The following is a 21240-nucleotide window of genomic DNA, read 5'->3' as shown; positions in this document are numbered from 1 at the left end:
CACTGTGCTCTTTGACACCTGCAGTGCAGCAGAATTTTTTTTAGCCTTCCTCAAATCTGTGCCTTGCAATAATCTTGTCTCTGAGACAGGATTTTTTGACCTCATGGCTTGATTTTTGCAATATGCATTGTCAGCTGTGAGACCTTCTATAGAGAGGTATGTGCCTTTCCAAATCATGTCCAATCAATTTTATATACCACAGGTGGAAACATCTCAGCAATGATCAAGAGAAATGGGAGGCACCTGAGCTAAACTTTGTGTTTTTGCAAAGGGTCTTAATTCTTACATCAATTTAACATTTCAGTTTTTTTACTTTTAATATATTTGCAAAAATGTAGAGAAAATATGAATTTAAACGGCTGTAGTATCAGGCTGCAATGTAAGCAAAACAAAAATGTGAATGAGGTCTGAATACTTTCTGAATGCACTGTAAATAAAGTTGAGAGTTCTACTTTGTCTGGTTGTTCAAATGCCTTCCCAATATTGTGTTAAATAAAAGGGAACAGCTAAAATGTCATAATAATGACCAATCCAGCCGCTTTGATTCATGATTTCTGCCCCACAGCTGAAAAGTCTGGGATAAATGATCAAGAGAAAATTCAGACTTCCACAGCATAAATGTGTTGTTGAGTCCAGGTGAGAGTGAAAGAGCAGAAGATGAAGAAATACCTGGTACAACTCCGTTGGTGGCAATCGCACTCATCGATATTGCAGTCAGCATCGTCTGCAGGGAAGCAGAGAGCGACACAGTGAGGGGTTTTTCTGCTTTGTTTCATCTTGTTTGTCTTCTTCCAAGGTCGACCTCAGATACTCACACAGCAGCAGCATATGAAGACGATGCAGAGACCCTGCAGCACCCCGGCTGTTCCCACCACCCAGGTCAACCTCAGGAACAGGATGACGCCGAAGATGTTCTGGAGGCATGGCAGGTAAACGCCCATAAATGTTCCCATCTGAGGAGACTGGAGGAAGACACAGCAGATATTAGAAACAGGTTTCATTGTTCTTCTATGGGTAAGTAAAAACATACTACATAAATTCAGGTCATTATGATTACTACTCAAATGACACAATACAAAACCATGTCTCCATGCTTTAATGCAGTGGTTGCTACCATGTGATTGGCTGATTAGATATTTGCATTAATGGGCAGCTGAATAGGTGTACCTAATGAAGTGGTCAGTGAAGGTATTTTTGTATTTGGCTGCTCTTCTCCACAGTCTCTCCTTCTTTTTGGCAGCAGTCAGGAGTGACTGCTCTGCACCGCTCTGGTTCACCACGGTCTTAAGTTAATGCTTGAACTGAGCACACAGCGTGGCCAGCAGCCAGGATTACAAGTGTTTTGGTTTAACTTCCTGAGCTGTCTGTGGTAAATGTGCCCAATCCTGCAAACATGCAATCAGAGTCATAAAACACTCCGAACCACGACAGCAGACTCTCTGATCTCGACCTGAGTCCGCCTTATCGGGAGGGATTGTAGTTCAGATCAGGGTCACATCCTATTGTCGGTTCACCTCGAGTCACTGAGTCAGGAGAACAATGAGTTTAAATTTCTCCTCCTTTATTGGTTCTTTTTTTTTCACTGTATATGAAACCGAATACTTTTACAGTAGGTGAACGTGGCAAGAACAGGACACTTGTTTTGGTGATGATTTACACTTTGAACCTGTTACACCCTTACTGAACCCATAATCATTATTGTGGTTGTGATTGCTGTAGTATAAGAACATTGTACAGCAAGACAAAGTACACTTAGGATCATATAGAGTGGATTCAGAGGCATACAAAACCTACAGTTAATTTAAACAGAAAGTTCTAGGATATGTTTGCTTTGTGTTCCCATTTCTTATAAAAGGCATTCAATTACACCAAAATACAGCGTTTTTAAGAATGTAATTCGATGACAATTCAAAGACAATGCAGATGCTCCTGTGTCAGAGCTTGAGAGAGCAGGATTTGGAACTTGACTTAGTGTCAAGGATATCTGAGCCCCAAGGTCCAGTTTGTCTGACCAGTGTGAACACTCTGTACCGGGCCCAAGCTTCTTTTGAAGAGGCAGGCTTCAGCGTGGTATAATAGGATAACTGGAGAACTTACATGTGACATAAAATCAGTATGAACATCTCATTCTCTCCGCATCTCTCTTTTCTGTTTCTGCATATCCTTTTTCTCTCTTTTATGCGGCATCTCCCTCGTCTTTTTCTTCTTGAATTTCTTTCTCTCCTTTCCTGCATCTCCCTCTTAGCTTTCTTTCTGAGCCCCACTCTTCTTCATTTTTCTTCTCTATCTCCCTTTTCTCTCTTGCTGCAGCTCTCTCTTCTCTTTTTTTTCTACATTCTCTTTCCTGCATCTCCCTGTTCTTTTTTGCTGCATCTCCCTCTCTCTTACTGCAACCTCTTCTTTCTTTTTGCATCTCTCCTTTCTCCATTTCTGCATCTCCATCTTGTCTTTCTTCTTGCATTTTGTTTTTTTTTGTTCTGTTATCTCCCTCTTATCTTTCTTTCTGTGCCCAACTCTTCTCCATTCTTCTACATCTCCCATCCATCTTGTCTCTTTCTGTATCTCTGTTCTCTCTTGCTCAACCCCCCTTCTCTTTCTTGCTGTGTCTCCCTCTTCTGTATTTCTGCATCTCTCTCTCCTCCTTTTCTACATTTCTCTCTTCTGCGTTTCCCTCTTGTCTTTCTGCATCTCCCTCTTCTATTTTTTGCTGCATCTCTTTCTCTCTTACTGCAACCCCTCTTTTCTTTCTGCACTCCCTTCTTCCTTTCTGCATATCTCCCTTCTCCATTTCTGCATCTCCATCTTCTCTTTCTTCTTGCATTTTTTTCTTCCTGCATCTCCCTCTTATCATCTTTCTATGCCCCTCTCTTCTCTCATTCTACATTTCATTCTGCATCTTCTCCCTCTTGACATCTCCCAGTTTTCTTTCTTTCTGCATCTCCCTCCTCCTTCTGCATCTCCTTTCTTTTTGCTCTCTTCTCCATTTCTGCATCTCCCTGTTCTTTTTCATGCTGCATCTCATTCCTCTCCATTTTTATATCCCCCTCTTCTCTCTTTCTGCATCTCCCATATCTTATTCTTTCCTGCATCTCCCTGTTTCCCCTTTCAACCTCAACACACCCTGTGCAGAGAAGCCTGGTTATTATGAGTCTGGTTCTGCTGTAGATAAAGGGAAGTTTTTCCTTGCCACTGTAACTCTGCTAAATGTTACTCAGTGCTGAGCTCATGGTGGATTTATGTTGGGTCATTAAAGATAATATAACAAAGAGTGTAGCACTGAACTGCCCTCTTGCCCACATTGGTTGGTAGTTGGCACTGAACAAATAATGATTGATTGATTGACTTCATTTGTAAATAAGCAACTGAGAAAGACTTCAGGGGTTGGGCTGTTCAGTATTCAGGGCAGTTTGTTAAGCAAAAGTCTGATATAAAAAGGTGCTTCAGTGTACCTTTCCTGCTTTCTTCTTCTCCCCGATGTTCTCCGCCTCTTCGTGCTCCTTCGCCCCCTGGGTCAGGTTGGTGTAGTTGGCCAGGCGACTGAGCAGAGAGGACACCTTTGGCCGAGTGTCCATCTCCTCCTGTGGCACGGAAAGAGGGAACAGAAGAGGACAGGGGGACAAAAGGTGGAGGAGGGGTAAATGGTGGAGGGAATAAAGTTAATCAGACAGCAAGAGGATAAAAAAGACAGGGGATTGAGAGAGAAAAGAGACAAAGAGGAGAGAAGCCAAAAGAAACAACAAAGAGGCAGGGAGGAGAAAACAGATGGAGAAGAAAAGATGTCAAAGATCAGGAATTGTATGAGAGAAGAAAGCATATTGAATACGATGTTTTGGGGAATAGAAGATAGAAGTATTTCCAGGAAACTTCAAATTCCATAAAACCTAAAATTATCTGCACCCACCCGCCAAATGCTTGTTTATTTTTGGCTCTAGACACTTTGGCAAACAAACAGCCGACATTTGGTGGTTCTATTCTTAAGGGCTTACTGAGTAATAAAACGAGAAGGGTGAGCGTTTTATAGAAGGTTCCTGATCACTGTAAAGTTTTCTACCTCTGTTATAAACCAAAGAACATTCATAACATGAGTGAAGTATGTTTTCACAGGGAAACAGTGGAGTAAATGTTGTACCTCGAATAACGCCAAGTTTCTGTCGTAGAAGTCATCGTCATCCACCCCATGTGTGTTGTTGATGTACACGCTGGAGATTTTTGAATTTCCGTCACCTGAGAAAAAGAAATAGATTAGAAAAGTCACAAAAGTCCCTCCCCTTATTTAAAGAGAGACGGTGCCAAGCAGGGCGTCTATCAACGACACAAAATGGATGATTCACAACCTCTCTATAAGATAAACCTGTTCAACTGCAGACATCTAATCAGCTCATAATGGCAGCAACCAGTGCATTCAGACATGCAGACATGGCCAGCGAGTCCTGCTGAGGTTCTAACTGAGCATCAGAATGAGGAAGTGACTGAGCGTGGAGACAGACTTGGAAAACTATGCACACAACGCTGTTTTCACCTTGTCACCACCATATGTTAATGGTGTCCAGTTCCACTTGAGTCCAACCCGCCTCTCTCACAGACACACACAGTTTGATGCGATGGCCACCATGTGTGCGGTCATGTTCCCCCTCAGTCAGCAGAGAGCCCTGCATCAGCAGCACCTGAGTCAGCAGCATCACTTCCCTCCCTGTTCCACTGCTCACATGCTAACTGCAGCTAACGCTCGTGTGCAGTGTCACGGTAAAACATGATGCAACCACAGACACAAATCTAATACCTTTAACTCTTTGCTGCAATGACATTCTAGTTTTCTCTCTACAGGTGTAAATCTATTCAGTAATGATGTAAATGTGGACAACTTCTGTTTATCTTGCAACCATGTAAGGGTTAGAGTTTTATTGTCACATGGAGCACATCTGAAAAAAGTAGGGCAGGGCTACAAAAGGCTGGAAAAGTGGTGCTTAAAGGTGGTGCAACTAATTAGACTTATTGGCAACAGGCCAGTAACATGACTGGGTATAAAAGGAGCATTTTAGAGAGGCAGAGTCTCTCAGAAGTAAACGTGGGTGGCTCCAGAAATGACACCATCTTCTCTAGGCCAAAGCAAATTCAAAACAGGTTAAAAGAAAATGGAAAACTGTTCTGTGGTCGATGAATCAAAATTTTGAAATTCGTTTTGGAAACCAAGGATAGCAATGACAATCTGACAATTTCAGCAAGACGATGCTAAACCACAAACTACATTGATCACAACACCATGGCTTCGTAGCATAAGAGTCTGGTGAAAACTTCTGGAGGATCATGAAACCAAAAAACTGTCAGAGAACACCCAGGACTGTTGAGCAGCTAGAATCCTACTTCAGACAAGAATGAGACAACATTCTTCTCCCAAACTCTGGCAACTGGTCTCCACATTTCCCAGATGTTTACAGACTGTAATTAAAAGAAGAGGGGATGCTACCTTTTCGAGATATGTTGCTGCAATCAAAATTAATTGTTTTTATTTACATTTTACACAGTGTTCCAACTTTTTTGGAATTGAGGTTGTATATTTTTTTGACCTTGCTGTTGAGGCTAGGGGTCCTCATCAGGGACTGTTTGTGATGACCAAATTCACTCTATTCTCTTTTGGCTCCTTATTTTAAAACAAAATACACATCTTTAGTTCCATTTTCCTATTTCAAAACAAAAGTCAGTTTGATAGAAAAAAAGGGGGGTCACGTATTTTTGATAGGCAACGTATGTAGATGGAATATACAAGGTATTTTAAGATGATGGGTCCTAGGAGGATAGCAAATTTCTAATTTGGGTCTTCACCATGCTTTACACCAGTGTTTCCAGGGACTGTTTGGGATGGACAAACTCACTCTTTTCCCCCTTGCCTCCTTATTTAAAAACAAAAAACACATCTCTATGCCCTAGGCAATTCCCTCCCTTTGCCCAACAGCCTGATTCCTCCTACTATGACACCTGTGCTGGTAAATCCTAAAATGAATCATCAACTTTCACTCTCTCACCTGCAAAGGCCAAAAAAATAAAACTCTGTAAAGTAAAAAAAAAAAAAAAAAAAAAAAAAAAAAGAAGCAGCATTTGGCAAGTGGGTGGTAACTTCCCATCCTGTTTGCAGCCCTTTATCTAGAAAGAGATAGTGAGTGTGAAACTGGCTCCCTGTCAATATTCAGTGGCTGAAGTAGGAAAAGATTAACCATGAAGATACTCAGGAACTTTCTCATGCCTTCATGGAATTCAAGGATTCTTTGCATCAGCTATCTCTACATGTAGGGTTGTCATAGGCCAGTTTTAGCGGTTCGCAGTAAATTTGTTCTCTTTGCTGTATATGCTGTGTGAGGAACAGTCACTCTAATCCCCCCCCCCCCCCCGTCTTCATCTGGCTCTCAGGGACACCTGCATGTGCCCTTTAGCTTGAATGTGCGCTAGGGAGAGTGTGAGCATTACCTGACACTGAGTCACACTTAAAATAGCCTTATACATTATTTCAAAGTGAAATTACAGAGAAGTTCATAAACATTAAAGCTTTTGGAAATCGAGAGAAGTGGTCTCAGTGTGTTTCACTGAGAGCTCTTTTGATTAAGTTCCATTTTTCTCCTTAAAAACAAAAATCTGTTTCGATAAAAAAGGGGGTGGTGTACTTTTGATAGGCGATGTATGTAGATCGAATATACAAGGTATTTTAAGATGATGGGTCCTAGGAGGAGAGCATATGTATCTAAGAAAAGCGCCCCCCCTCAGCACCCTAAAAGGGCAAATTCACGCTTTTCTTATCAAAAGACCTTAATAACAACTTAATAACTGTTTTATTATGGTTTTACTCATTATTTGCAAATCTAATTTTAGCAGCCTCACAACATACCAAGCCTTGCAACCCCCCCAAAGATCTTTGGTGCCCTCCTGGACCCCAGGTTGGGAGCCAATGCTTTACACCATATTATTTAGAGCACCTATTTTCAGAAAACGTACTCTATTGATGCTTTAAATTCTCTGCATACTAAAAAATCTGAGTAAGTAAACAAAAGCATGACCACACATATTTTAGATCAAGTCAACAAGCTCAAACCAACGTAAGCATGGGATCGTCTGTGTATTTTTTGACTCTAACCTGTTGATCAGGTTAGGAGTTAAAGGTAACTTAAGGTCGCGTCATCAGGGCAAACAGAAGACAGAGTCGATGACAGCATCAGCAACACGGATATAAACTTTAAGACACTTTTTAGCCCGTCTGACTAGACTGACTTCCTCCTACACACTAAAATGCAGCAGTTTGTTTCAGTTTTCACTGGAGAGCTGCTGCACTGATTTCAAAGTGCTGACTGTGACGATGTGACTTGAAGATGTGATCCTTTGTGATTTTATATAAAAATTATAGGACAGTTGGTGGGACATGGCAAGATATCTGAAGGCACTGCTTGTGTGCCAAATGTTTTTTGACATTTTCTGATATTTCTGATATATCAGTTGATTGAATGAGTGAGAAAAGATTTCAATATAAGGTAGTTAAGGATGCTTACTATGCTTATTGTTGCCAATTACATGACTTTCAGATAACATTTTGGTTCTCTAAAAAGTAGCATTCAACCTGTAGTTTCTTCATAACTGAGGTCAAGCAAAGCTAAGACATAACGCACAAAGATGGACTATGAAATACTCCTTAAGTCTATATCCTTTTTGTTTCCTCAATAGCAGAAATAGTCCGTTTCAGCTAATCTTTTTCTTAGGGAAATCCTTACACAACCCCTACATGTTTGAGACCTGAAATGTATATCTTATTTTCTGAACTTTCTCATTGCTTTTTTTTTCTATATGTAATGTTTGCAAATTAAATGAAAATATATATACCTACTTTAATTTATAAGCAGCTGTCCTTAAGTTGGATAGTAGGAAAGGTTTTTCGGTCTCATTCCTTCTTTTATCTCATCACAACCTTAATGATTAAGTGTGTTGTGTAAAACAAATTATCTGACTGCTCCATTTATAACAACTGGAGTGTCTTTCAAGATAATCAAATACATATATATATATATATATATATATATATATATATAATCCTCATGATCTTTATAAAATGCTTTCACCTGGGGCCTTTCTGTTTGTCATTCTGACAGCATGAACCAGGAAGGGAATTTTGGGGCTTCTGGGATACGTAGTTGGAACACTACAGCCGGAAGTGACAGTAGATCAAACATCAGAGGTGGAGACCCTGGGGTCAAAGAGCAGAGCAATCGTTACGGAGGTAATCTAAGCTAAAAGTTCTAACTTTGACGCTGGAAGTAACTTTAAACTTTTGCCTGAGAAATTGCTTACTCACTGAAACCGACACTGAACTTAACGACAGCGAATCCAGGGATCGGCGCTTTTATTGATCTGCCTTGGCCAGCAAAGAGGCTGAAGAATGTCGCAAAAATAGGGAAGATGGTAGGGCTGGACAATTAATCGAAAATTGGATGAAATTGCAACATGGCCTGCCACAATTTTCAAATCGCAGAAGGTGCAATATTTCTTTGACCTGAAATTGGTGTCAAAATTGCAGTTTTAAACAATTTTTTGCAGCAGAGATGCATGTCATGCAGTCGTTCAAGCACCAATTTTTTTAGTGTAGTCTATAAAAAAATCCTACCTTCATTTTTGTACTTTTTTCCTATTAAATATGAGAATGACAAAACCCCTTCAAAAATGCAATTAGATAATTTTCCAAAATTGCTCAGCCCTAGATGACAGTAGAGAAGAATGAAAACCATGCACTCATAAATTGTCAGGTGGAGGGATAACAAACTTCCACTAAAAATAAAATGAACTTTCAAAATAGTTTTAGGAACATTTATGGCATTAAAAAGTATAAATGTTTGTACTTGGTATCTGTAAGCTAGCAGTCCAGTTAATCTGGTTTGGTTTGATGCATTTTTATTTTCAATTCCACAATCAAAAGTCAGGAAAAGTGTCAAAATCACCAAAATGTACCATCCCACTTTTTTGGCACTCTTCTGTTAGGCATACCTTTCCAACTGCTGCAGTCCAGTGACTAGTCGAAATATCGGTCACTTCCCAAGCTATGATCTAAGATAATTACAAAACCCAAGCAAGATCAGGGTTTACCATATCAAACCGTACCGTACTGAAGAGTGGACCTCGTAGTGGAAATGCACAGAATGTTGTATGTCAGCTAGCAATGATGGAAGTGCAAAAAAAAGATATAGAGTCAATGTCAAACAACAGCTAGTTGAGTTTTTTTTTTTTTTTTTTTTTTCTTGTTTGGTCTGCAAGTTTCTGTTCTGCATATCCCCACTCAGCTACAGCGAAGAGAGAGCAGCTGTTTGTAGTGAGTGCTCCCTTTAATAAGTCCTCCACCTGAGATTACAACATCTGAATTTGATGCAATTCTGTTTGTGTGTCTTTGAGCAACCAGTGAGGCAGAAATCTACCGCTGCCAGATGTGTGTGAGAGTCTGTGAGCACGACAACCTCTACTGCCAGCTTTATTGGAGGATCACAGAGCATTTGACCTTTCTGAAAATACCTCCTCCTATCCTCCTGCCTCTCATCCTCTTCATCACCTTTCAGATCCTGACTCATTCACTCTAACAGCATTGTTTCCCTGTCTGCGCGCAGGTTTTTTTTCCAGCTGAGACGACTGTCTTCCTCCTTTTTTTCTCTCTGAGCGACATCACATGATCTCGATCGAAGCTGGATGGGATTAACAGGCTCCATTTCTATTTAGGGAGGCTTATTAAACAACGTGGGGCGTCTTTACTACTATGCAACTGCTTAAGTGGATCAGAGCAGTTAATACAGTTACATCTCTCTGCAGTTACAGCCCCGCCCTCCTGTTTGAGCCTATGAATCAGAGCAGCTATTCTTAAACTCTTTCAGAAAGTGAATTAATGCACTCTGAATAATGTGTGTAGTCAGTCAAAAAGCTCGACTCAGCATTAGCCTCCATTTTTAGACATGATTTCATGTCATACTAAACTTCCTAGTCCATTCTGAAAAGGTTGCTGCTGCCAGCACTAGTAAAGTAAAACAGTGAATGAGTGTATCTGCTCTGTAGGTGGGCTTACAACAGCAGCGGGGGAAGTCAAACCTACAAGAACACAATAATGTTACATTCAAGTCCTTTGATGGTGCATTTCCATATGTGGTGCTGGCTCTACTCTACTAGGTCTTGGTTCTGAAACACTTGCAGAAAACCTTAAAGATGATGATTGACTTGACTGGTCAGTTAACGATGAAGAAGAGAAACAGTTTACTGTGGCAGTGTGCAGTCTGAATTAGACCAAAGCTACACTAACTGATTTAACAGGGGACACATGAGGATGTAAGTGTTTAAACTATAACTAATGGATGGCTCAATGTTCAGATTTGTGTGTATTTAAGCCTGTGTGTCAAAAATAGATGTGGATATGCAATTAAGTAAGAAATATAATTCACATGATGTAATGTCAGGAAATTGTGCGCTAAATACCAATGATTTTTCACAGTTTTCAACTATGGAGATGTTTGTGCCAACATTTTTGGCATATCAGCACCATTTATAGAGTGCTTTATTAGCATTAAGAACATCTTTATGGATATGTACCAAAGGGTTAAAGACATATATATGAATTAGGTATTTTGAAACTGAAGAAAACTTGAAATGGGATTTTTTTCTCTGGCAAGTTCTGTAATTTTGCAGATTTTTTTTTCTTTTTGAACCCAAAATCATCCAAGAATTTACACGCGATTATCACTCAGTTATGTTGATGCTGAGGAAAACAAAAGACACGTGGCAATTCACCTATCACTAATCAGCACAGGGCGGAGTCACGTGTGTCACTCGGCCAAGGTCAAGCTCAACAGCATCACCCCTGGAAACCCTGGCAGTTTTGAAGCCCTTGGGACATCCACAGCATGACCAGGGGCTTGTGGAAACCCCACTGCCCTCCCTGACACTTACCCTACGCTGTGCTTACTTGCCACATCCATGCCTTACTGTGCCCTAAATGTGTGGCGTTGTTATTAATATCACAACATTACTTTTCCATGCCCCAGTAATGTGCAAGGACAACCAAAGTACTACCAGGATTGTGTCAATCCTCCTCCTTACTTGTCCCATCTATGCCTTACTTCAGCCCCAGTTTTTGGCCCAAACATGCCTAAATGTTCTGCACAACACTGTATATGTTATGTATGTTATATGCTATATATCTTATATTATATACTAATCAGCCACTTTATTAGGTACACCTTGCTAGTACCAGGTTAGAGCCCCTTTAGTTTTGAATCTCCCATTCCACCACATCCCAAAGCTGCTACACTGGATTGAGATCTGGTGACTGTGGAGGCCACTGGAATACAGAAAACTCATTGTCATGTTCAAGAAACCAGTCTAAGATGTTTGTGACATGGTGCATTATCCAGCTGGAAGTAGCCATCAGAAGATGGGTACACTGTGGTCATAAAGGCATGGACATGGTCAGCAAGAATACTCAGGTAGGCTGTATCATTTACACAATGCTCAGTTGGTACTAAGGGTCCCAGTATGCCAAGAAAACATCCTCCACACCATTACACCACCATCAGCCTGAACCATTCATACAAGGCAGGATGGATCCATGCTGTTCTATTTTTCTATTGTCTGATTTTAGTGAACCCATGCGAATTGTAGCCTCTGTTCTTAGCTAACAGGGGTGGTCTTCTGCTGCTGTAGCCCATCTGCCTCAAGGTTCCACGTGTTGTCTGTTGAGTGGTAATTTGAGTTGCTTTTCTCTAATCAGACTCAAATCACATCAACAAGGCATTTTTGTCCACATAACTGCCACTTATTGGATGTTTTCCCTTTTCAGACCATCCTCTGCAAACCCTAGAGATGGTCATGCGTGAAAATCCCAGTAGATCAGCAGAAATACTAATAGCCCGTGTGGCACCAACAACCATGCCACATTCAAAGTCACTTAAACTGCCATTCTGATGCTCAGTTTGAACTTCAGAAAGTCGTCTTTACCACTCCTACATGCCTAAATGCACTCCCTTGCTGCCATATGATTGGTTAATTAGCTTTTTATGTTTACAAGCAATTGAACCGATGTACCTAATAAAGTGGCCTGTGAGTGTATATGGTTCTTAAAGTCCTAAACTATGAAAATCTTTGATTTGTTGAAGCTAAGAGAAGAGCACTTCATGGGCCATCTGTTATGGTAACCAAAAATATGTTTATATACAGAGATTTACATCTAATTTGACGACAAATGGATTATCTGAAGATAACGACATTTTTCTTGATTTCCATTCTTTTATGTTTGAAATTTTATGCAAATTAAATGGTCGAGTAGCTGTTAAAAAGTAAAAAGGACTTTCATTTGTTGAAAGAAGTTCCTACATGGGTCATGCAGGAGGATTGGCCTGCTGACATGTCTCAAACATGTGGATTAAACTGTCAGTAATGGGCTTAGGTACGGTGACAGCATGTTATACACACTAGGTGTGTGTGATCTTGTTCCAAGCCAGTCCCTTGTCCGCCCCATGGATCACATTTTAAACATGTTAAATCTTCTTGTGTGTTCCCTAAAACTTAAGTGACAGCACATTACTTATATGTGGATTTGAATGCATGCGTTGTTCACCTTGCTCCACGCTGCTGTGTTCAGGCGTGTCGGCCCCTCCTCCTCCTCCCGATGCCTCGCTGAGTGGGTCACTTCGATTGACGCTCTCCCTGGAGCCGAATTGCACACGGGCGCCCGAGCGCGAGCTGATGTCAGGCGACGTGTCGGACAGCCCCGGGAGGTCCTCCGCCTTGGTGGGTGTCACAGTGAAGCGCACTGATGCCATGGCAGCTCACTTGGGGATGAAGTAGAAATGAAGGGCGGGGTACTCTGCAGGGAAGGGAAGCTGGAGGGACAAGCTAGTGGCACTGCGCTGACCTAAGCTGTGCTAGGCTAGGCTAGGCTGTCTCTCAGGTGACGTTTAAGTGATGATGGCCTCTATGATTTGTTCTTTTACTGCTGATATTCTCCATTTGAGCAAAGAGGTGGGCTACCACTGAGCATGTGAAAGAAAAATCAACTTTCTTCTCTTTTTTTTCAGCTCAGAACAAAAATAAACTTTCTGATTCTGTTTCAAATAAAGCAGACTTACAGGTAAAGTCCTTCTATATGAATATGTCAAAGTAGAAGTTTGAGATCAAACACACAAACAGAGTTCAAAGTCCCTTTAAAGCTTCATATTTTCCTTCTTTTCTCCAGGCTTCACTGAAATAGTTTATCTGTTCTTCTCACACTATGTCTTGATACCTGTGGCTAAAAGTCATCCCACAGCTCTCTGAACTCGTCTTTCTCTCTGCCGTCTCTCTAAGTCAACAACTAAAATTGGTCTGACATGCACTTCGGAGATAAAAATGTCTTTCTACTGATAGCACCCATCGGTGGTCACAAGCAGGGTGGGGGGTGGCACGGAGTGGAGTGAAGTCAGCAGTGCAGTGAGGCAGAGGATAGGGAGGGGATGATTGGGAAAGAGAGAAAAAATAAAGCAGAAGTTAGTTTTTTGGAGACAAAATCAGCCAGAGTATCTTTCATAGTGAAGCAACATTTAGGTGAAAACTTCCCAGAATTAGTCCACATTCGTTACAACTAAAAAATATTATTTCAACTACCATATTTCCCATATTTGGGAAGGTCAAAACCTTTGAAAAAAATCCCAGAAGGTGCATGGATGATTGTTCTGTGTCATTCATTACGGGCCAATCAGAGCAATGAAAAAGGTGACGAAACAAGCCTGCATAACTCCTGAGAGTAAATTACACAAAGTGGGCTTGACAGGTAGCTGTTATCATTGTTTACCATCAGGGGAGCCAGTTGGTAAACAAGCTCTTGCTGAAGCTGATCAGGAGAAGAGCAAAAAAAACCCTTTCAATCATGAAAGCTGTTGTTCTTTGCTCTTGTCTTTTTAATACAGAAAAGTCCAGCTTGATAACTGCCGCTATAACTACATTTGAGCTATTCTCTTCACCGTGCTATTGTTTACTTGCTTGCACTACACCTAAATCCTGCCTGTCCCTTATTCTTCTTAAATGACACTGATTGGTCCGTTCATTCTCAGACCAAGAACAAGGGTTTCAACTTGAGGCTTTGCAAGATGAAAAACACAGTCCCAAAGCCCTTGGCATCAGCAGTTTTTGTCCCTGCATTCAAAAAGTTCCCAGCAGAACCCGCTGTGCTCCTAAATATCCCTACTCCCAAGTAACTGGGGAACTTCGGATACAGCCTTGTCAACAACAATAGTGGAAAAGTGTTGGCACCATACAAGCGTGCATCCTGGTGTGATGCAGCACAATGCACGACACTGAGATGGGTGAGGAGCAAGGAAGGATGTGGATGACAAGTCATCAGGAGTGTCGGACAGGAATATTTCTTTGATTTTCTTTCACATTCCTCTCTAAGCAGGGCTTGTTGGCAGAAACAGCTCATCAATACAAAGCTTAAAATTTCCATTTGTCTGGATTCAAAATAAAAGCACTAGATGTCATATTTTTTACAAGGGGAGCCAGGCATTCACAGGGCAGAGAATCAAATAATATGACTAATAAAAAAAATTTAATAAATTTAGATAAGTATTACTTCTTTTGGTGTAGTTAAACATGCTGAAAACATAGTGGAAAACTTAAAGACTAAAATCAATATTACTCCAATTCAGGCTGGTAAAAAAAGCTTACTAGGGATGCACAACATCAGATTTTTTGCCGATATCCGATATATTAGTATTTACAGATTCATTTTAGCAGATACTAATATCCATAACGATATTTAAATATGCTTTTCGGACAAGAAATTTCAGTCCTTTTGTATACACTTCAAGGTTTGAGGACGACCAAAGAAACAAACCTTAGTTCTTAAAAACACTTTAACGTTTAAAGAATGAGGATAAATTTTCCAGGGACTGCAGGTGGAAACTAGCATTTTTGCTAAAACCTGGCACATAACATATTATCATTGTATGTGATTAATGTTTTTTTTGTGCATTGTCCCTGATCAAATAAATAAATTCAAAAAAATAAATAGAGAAAGAAAAAGGCCTCAACTGAAATGGGTCTGTTGGTTCAGCCTGAAAATCCACTCATTTATTTGTATATCTGGACAAAATTTACAGTCGATGTATGCAAAAATACACAGGCAAAATATCAGATGTAAATATTGGCAGAAATTTTTATATCTGCCAATACCACACCGATAATACCGTGCGTCCCTAAAGCTTACATCTTTAAAAGCAACCTTAAGCTTGAAATTGGAGCTTAAGTAGCTTTTCTTCATAATTAAAGGCCAGTAAAAAGTGACTTTTCACCCTTTTTTCCAACCACATATTCAACTTAATAAGACATCGACTAGTTAAATACTGACAGAAGTATCCTTCTTTCCTGCCATCATGACTAACTACACAGTGAGGCCCTGGAGGTGCAAAGTCACTGCTGCAGTTTACTGCCTCTTCTTAGGGAAAAAAGCGAGAAAGACAGGTAGATATAGCTGAATTGTTGTTTTAGCCCAGTTCATAATTTAATTATTAAAAGGAGAGCGGTTTCAACCGGTTGTGCCAGTGGCTGCTGCAGGCTGCTTCCTCTCACTCAGCATGCAGAGACACGGCGCATTTCCCTGTTTTCTGACGCTGCTTGCCTGACGCGTTTGGCCTGACCACACTGAGACGGACAGCAGAGGCAGTTTCACGTGAAAGATAAAAAGAGACACAAGACTTGTCTTTCTCGTTCCACTAGAAAAAACACCTCCCTAGGAAAAACAGGAGGACAGGTTTTTACAACTAACTTCCAGCTATGTTTGACAAACTCAGTGGGGGGGGGGGGGGCACTAAGACCGAATCCAGCATGCATTGTGAGGCTGGGGAACACCCTGCAGACGTTTATAGTCTAGACAAACACACTCACACCTACAGGCCTGCAGAAATCTCCAGAACAAGTTAACAGCATGTGGGTTTTCTCTCAAACTTCTCAGCAGTTAATGAAGCAGTTCACTAAATTATGTTATCAATACTCTGGCACTAACAGCAATAGGATAATACCCTGAGGGTGTTTCTTTTCCTTTTTTACTGCAAATATTTTCTCATTTTTCTAGACTTGTATGCCATAAGAGCACATTATGTCACTGTTAAAGCTTAAGTTTCTACTCTAGGACTGCACAGAACATTTTGTTTTTATGAAATTCAGGCAACCAGCAATGAGAATAATGCTTTATTAAGCAGATATCATCTGTATCTTGATTAGTTGTCTGGTCTCTTTCATCACTGTCATGATGTGTTACTTAAATATCTTATTCATTTTTCAGCTAAATGTTTTACAACCAGTTAAAGGCTTTTCAATGATGTAAGCTTACAGGATCATTTTATGAACTTTACAGTTACATAAGTCTAATGCCCGGCAAATTATGGAGGCCTAAAAAAGGCACAACCACACATCTTTTTTGTACTTATTATTACATAATGATAAGCAATTTCAAGTTGTTCACTAAGTATTTCAGAATAATACTGTGCCTGTAACTTTGCATAAAACCGTCATAGATATTAAAAAGATTTATATCACGTTGATTACATAGCCTATTATTTATTATTTTAATTTCTAGAAGTAACAAAAGTTTTACCTCATATCTCCTTATTATCTTTTTCTTTTCAGACTGTGTTAACCATTTTACTATGCCATCTGCTTCCCAAATTAAAGACTGTCTTCAGAGACTTTAAGGTAGGGGTGTCCACACTTTTTCCATTGGGGGCCACATACAGAAATATATAAGGATGGTGGGACCAGGTTAAAATATGCTCAGTGATTGGGCATGCTTAAATGGCTAGATGATAGCTGACAAGGTAAATAGCCAATCATTTTTTAGGATTTTGGGGAGGCCAGTCAGATTTCAGAGGGCCCTGGTGGGCTCTCGCTACCACTGGCTCTGCCGTTGGAACATCATTGGTGCTGCTATTTGCTGCTGTAATCCATTAGGGTGTAACAAACAAAGATAGCATAATCATTTCAGTTGCCAATGTTTACTATTTACAGTGTTGTCTCAATTTAATCATTTACAAAACTAGCATAAAAACTTTTCAAAGTGTTTGTTTACAGTGTTAGTATAATAAGTGTTAGTAAAATAATACAGTCTAGTGCAAGCTTCATGCCCTGTTGAGGGCCATATTTCATTTAAAGAATTTTTGAGAGGCCAACTAAAAATGGGCCGCGGGCCACATTTGTCCCCTGGGCCATACTTTGGACACCCCTGCCTTAAGCCTATGTAGGAAGAGTTTGCTAGACCACGAAGTAAATTTATGAAAAAGTAAATTCAAGTGACTTTGCAGATGCCTAATTAAAACAAAAAGGTAATGGTTCATTAATAGTACTTTGTAACCCCACAAACACTTTCTTAGAAATGTTAGTGTATCTGAAAGTAAAGCACTGGCATTGAAATCCCCTTCATGAAACAAAAATATGATAAATATCAGCTAAATCCCAAGTTATGTGGTGTGCCGCAAAAGATTTTGAGGTCTAAAACTGGGCTATAGCATAGTGATTTTTGGGAAAGCCTGCTCTACCCATCATGCAAATATTCAAGTGTTATTATTATTTTTTCGATACTATGCAAAGAATCCTACTTTCCTTATTTTTATATGTTTTTCAAAATCAAAATGAGAATGTTATTAAAAGATCATTCTCTCAATACGAGTCATATTGGATTTGCAACAGGAGTTAAAACAACTGCAATTAGGTATTTTTTTTTACATCATTGATTCCTAATTTCACTGCACTTTGCATGTAATGACAAAAAATATCAATCAACAAATCAGTATCTTTTTTCGTAAAAGAAAAATTCAATAACAATGGTTTTCCACACAAACAGTTATTTTCTCAAATTCTAAATATACAGCTGCATTTAATTCACTGTCATGAGAAAACTAATGTTTTAGTGAGATAACAAGACAAATAAATATAGGGTATTAAGGAAACAATCAAAATGCTAACTAGCTATAACAGAAATTGGAGTTATGCATGTCCTCTTTGGGCTTCCGTATGACATGGCTGAAAGATAACCTGTTATTAAACAAAGTAACTAGTTTTTGCAAGAGGGATAAAAAGCAACACTCCGATCTACCATAAAGCCTTGATTTACATAAAAAAAAATTATATAATACTGCAACTCATATTACTATTACGAAGTATTTAGCTCAATTAAGCAGATAATATCCCTCCTGCTGACTTTCCAAGCTCTATCTCGATCACGCTAATGCATCTGTAATCAACATGAACCAGGACTAACATAAAGCCAAACACGCCTGTATCAATTAGGATAAACATCCTTTAATTAGTCCCAACCAGCAACTTAAGCAAAGCCCCAGCAGATGCAGATGCTCGCCTGCTAACCGCCACTCACTTCCCATTCTAAGCCAATTAAGCTAGCCCTAATAATTCTGGCTTGAACCGGTCCGCAAACACCTCCCGATATTAATACACAGGCTAGAGCTTTATCTATGATAAAATTATGACCATGGGTTGTTTCCACTCAGCATTTCAGACTGAATTATCATGACAAAAGGAATGCGGCATCTGCGTGAAGCTGCGGTTACTGTCAGTAAGAAACGTATCGAAACCGGCTAAAATGAGAAATGCGCGCGATTGTTTCATGGGAAATAGGTTAAGTAATTAGCCTGTCGTTGATAAAGTTGTTATTTTCGTTTAATTTCAGCACCAGGAAATTTTGAGCTGCGTGTGCAGCACTAAGCCATCACTTGGGTAGCTGTAGATACACGGGTGAGGTAGGTGGTCGCAGGCAGCTCGCTCACTGTCTGTACAGCTAGCCGAGGCTAACGTTAGCCAGAGGCTGCCATGCCGCTGATTAACTCCGCGGACCTCCAGCTCTCTCACTGACAGCGACTAACGCCCACTGATAATCTCGAACCCGACATCTTACCCTCATGAAACGCGTACCTGGCTTGAGTTTCCCTTCAAGGACGCTTCCTCCATATGGCTGGTTTCACTTACATCTGGGAAGATTTGGCTCCTCTCCCAGGTTTTCTCGGCACTTTTTTTTGTCCAACCGACCCAACAAATAACATGCGAGGGCGCCTCGCCTGTCCTACTTCCCTTGCCGTCGTTCCAACGGCTGGCGCATGCGTAGTCGTGACAAAGCTACTAACAATCAGGGGAAATGTAGTGTTTTAAAAACAGGTAGATGCATCTGTAGCAAAATCTTTTCAGTGCTTCCATAAAGTTGTCCACACTAAAGACGCATAAAAATAATTCTTAAAGAGACAACATATTTAAAAAAAAATTAGAGTTAATAAAAACTTTTAAGCAAAACAAAAAAGTACGAATTTTTACCAATGAAGTTAGCATTACTACCTTACTTAACACTCTTCAAATGTCTTTTCCACTTATTTTTACCCATTTACTCATTAAAAAAGTAAAAAATTGTTAGATTGTTTGACTGAGTCCTAAAGTATTATTTTCATTTTTTGTTTGTTTTCCCTGAATGCTCATTGACCATACTGGTAAATATTAGCATTGATTTGCTAATAAACCAAAGGTTATCTTCATATCTTTTATTTTCAATCTTTAGCTAAAAAAAAAAAAAAAAAAAAAAAAATGAAATCTTTATGTAATTTCACTGAGAATTATTGTAAGGCCAAAGCCAAAATGTGTCTTTCTTATCAAACAACTCATTAAACTCCTGCGGAGAAATGATTCCTACGTTTTCACACTCACTCCCTTTACATTTTCTTAAATTTTAACACAATTAATGTTCTACAAAGAGACAACTGACTTCAAATCAACAATACAGCATTTATTCACCATGAAAACAACATAACATTAATGTCAAGTGGGTATTAACAAAACACAGTAGATAAAAAGATAGACAGCTGAAATCCAGCACAAAAACAGCCACTTAAATGTGATCCAGGAACTTTTTGAGGATATCCTGGATCCTGAATGTGAATTTCTCTTTACAGTCCATTCTTCACCATCATCCCTCCACCTCTTGGTCTCAGCCCCCTCCACTCTCTTCATTGCTTTCTCACAGCACCGGTCTGGGCTGCTGGGTGAGCAGAAGGCCGAAGCGTTTCTTCACCAACACGCGATGTCTGGAGAACTTGTCATCTGGGGAGAAGCGCGCCGGGTGGGCCGAGCTGGTGGGCTGTCCATCAGGGCGAGCTTTCTGTTGGTTACATAGACATTAAGAGGAACAGCTCTGTCAATTTGATTTGTAATTTAAAAGTATAAGTCATTGCTTCCAAGAGTATAGGGTCCCAAAAAATTGGTCTGCAGCATATTAAAGTTTAGGAAAGGCAGGCTTAGTTCATAACTTTATTGCTTGGCACAAAATTTTACTGTGTTATCTTTTATTCCATGTCTTTATTGTGAGCATCCATTTAGTCTCAGCCAGTTTTACTACTCCTTTAAGTCTCATCGCTTTTTCATTCTCTTGTAAAGATTATTGAACTACAATGGAATTTCAACGAAAGGTGCTGTAAAACTCATTGAATACCATATAAACTAATGCAACAACCCAGACATATTCAACAGTGAGCGCTTCCATCAATCTTAGATCATAATGACATGATTTTCAGCAAAGAGTCTTGTTTGAATCTCCCCTATCTCAGTGGTTCTAAACTGGTTGGGCCTACCATCAACTCCTCAATGAGAAGAAGTAAGCCGAATTTCTGCTATTTTTCAACCAGCCTGATTTATTTAATGAAAAATAGCACACATTGGACCTGTTATAGCACAAAACATGACAGATTAAAGAGACAGGACAAAACAAGCGTGTTTTTATAGTTTCACTTATCTGAAATGTTTGTCAAAATACCAGAGTAATACCCTTTTGGATCAGATGTGCTGTGCTTTGTGTATTATGAAAACATTACAGTGTTATCTTCTTAGAGTAGTTAACAAAAATTCTACTGTCCTCATAAATGTATGCTTTCCTAATCAAAATTAGAATTACCTAACAATTATATATCACTCTTGCTTTCCAAAAAACGTTTGATAAGATAGAAAACCGTTCATTTTTTTTTCCTTATTTGACAAAAAAAGGGAGGTTAAAGAAAAGAGCACCAGGACTGTAACATTATTTTTCCTCATTTGTGTGACTTGGTGTATGTGTTCTGGAAAAAAAAGGAATGTTATAGTCCTGGTGTTCCACTTTTATTCGACTTTTTGATCAGAGAATAAACGGCGAGATTATGAAAAAAAGTTTTCAATTACTCTTTATACAAA

At 39.7% G+C, this 21240-nt stretch overlaps 1 protein-coding gene across 3 annotated transcripts in view; it reads right to left on the bottom strand.

The window, feature by feature from the left end:
- LOC121504242 (solute carrier family 12 member 6-like) overlaps positions 1-19084 on the bottom strand; it is a 40987-nt gene extending 21903 nt beyond the window's left edge. Inside the window, exons 1-6 of one of the 3 annotated variants that reach the window (XM_041778936.1) lie at positions 18952-19084; positions 12614-13391; positions 4130-4224; positions 3450-3578; positions 816-962; positions 670-724 (exon numbers count right to left, since the gene is read on the bottom strand). In XM_041778936.1, coding sequence (XP_041634870.1) covers positions 670-724; positions 816-962; positions 3450-3578; positions 4130-4224; positions 12614-12818 — 631 coding nt within the window. In that variant the 5' untranslated portion in view covers positions 12819-13391; positions 18952-19084. Of the gene's footprint in view, positions 1-669; positions 725-815; positions 963-3449; positions 3579-4129; positions 4225-12613; positions 13395-18951 lie in introns of all 3 variants that reach the window. The other 2 variants (XM_041778935.1, XM_041778937.1) reach the window with 2 other exon arrangements.
- Positions 19085-21240: the final 2156 nt, after the last annotated feature.

The sequence above is a fragment of the Cheilinus undulatus genome, linkage group 22 (genome assembly GCF_018320785.1).
Source record: "Cheilinus undulatus linkage group 22, ASM1832078v1, whole genome shotgun sequence".
Lineage (NCBI taxonomy): Eukaryota > Metazoa > Chordata > Actinopteri > Labriformes > Labridae > Cheilinus > Cheilinus undulatus.
Note: the sequence above shows the minus strand (reverse complement) of the source record. Positions and strands in the feature narration are given on the sequence as shown.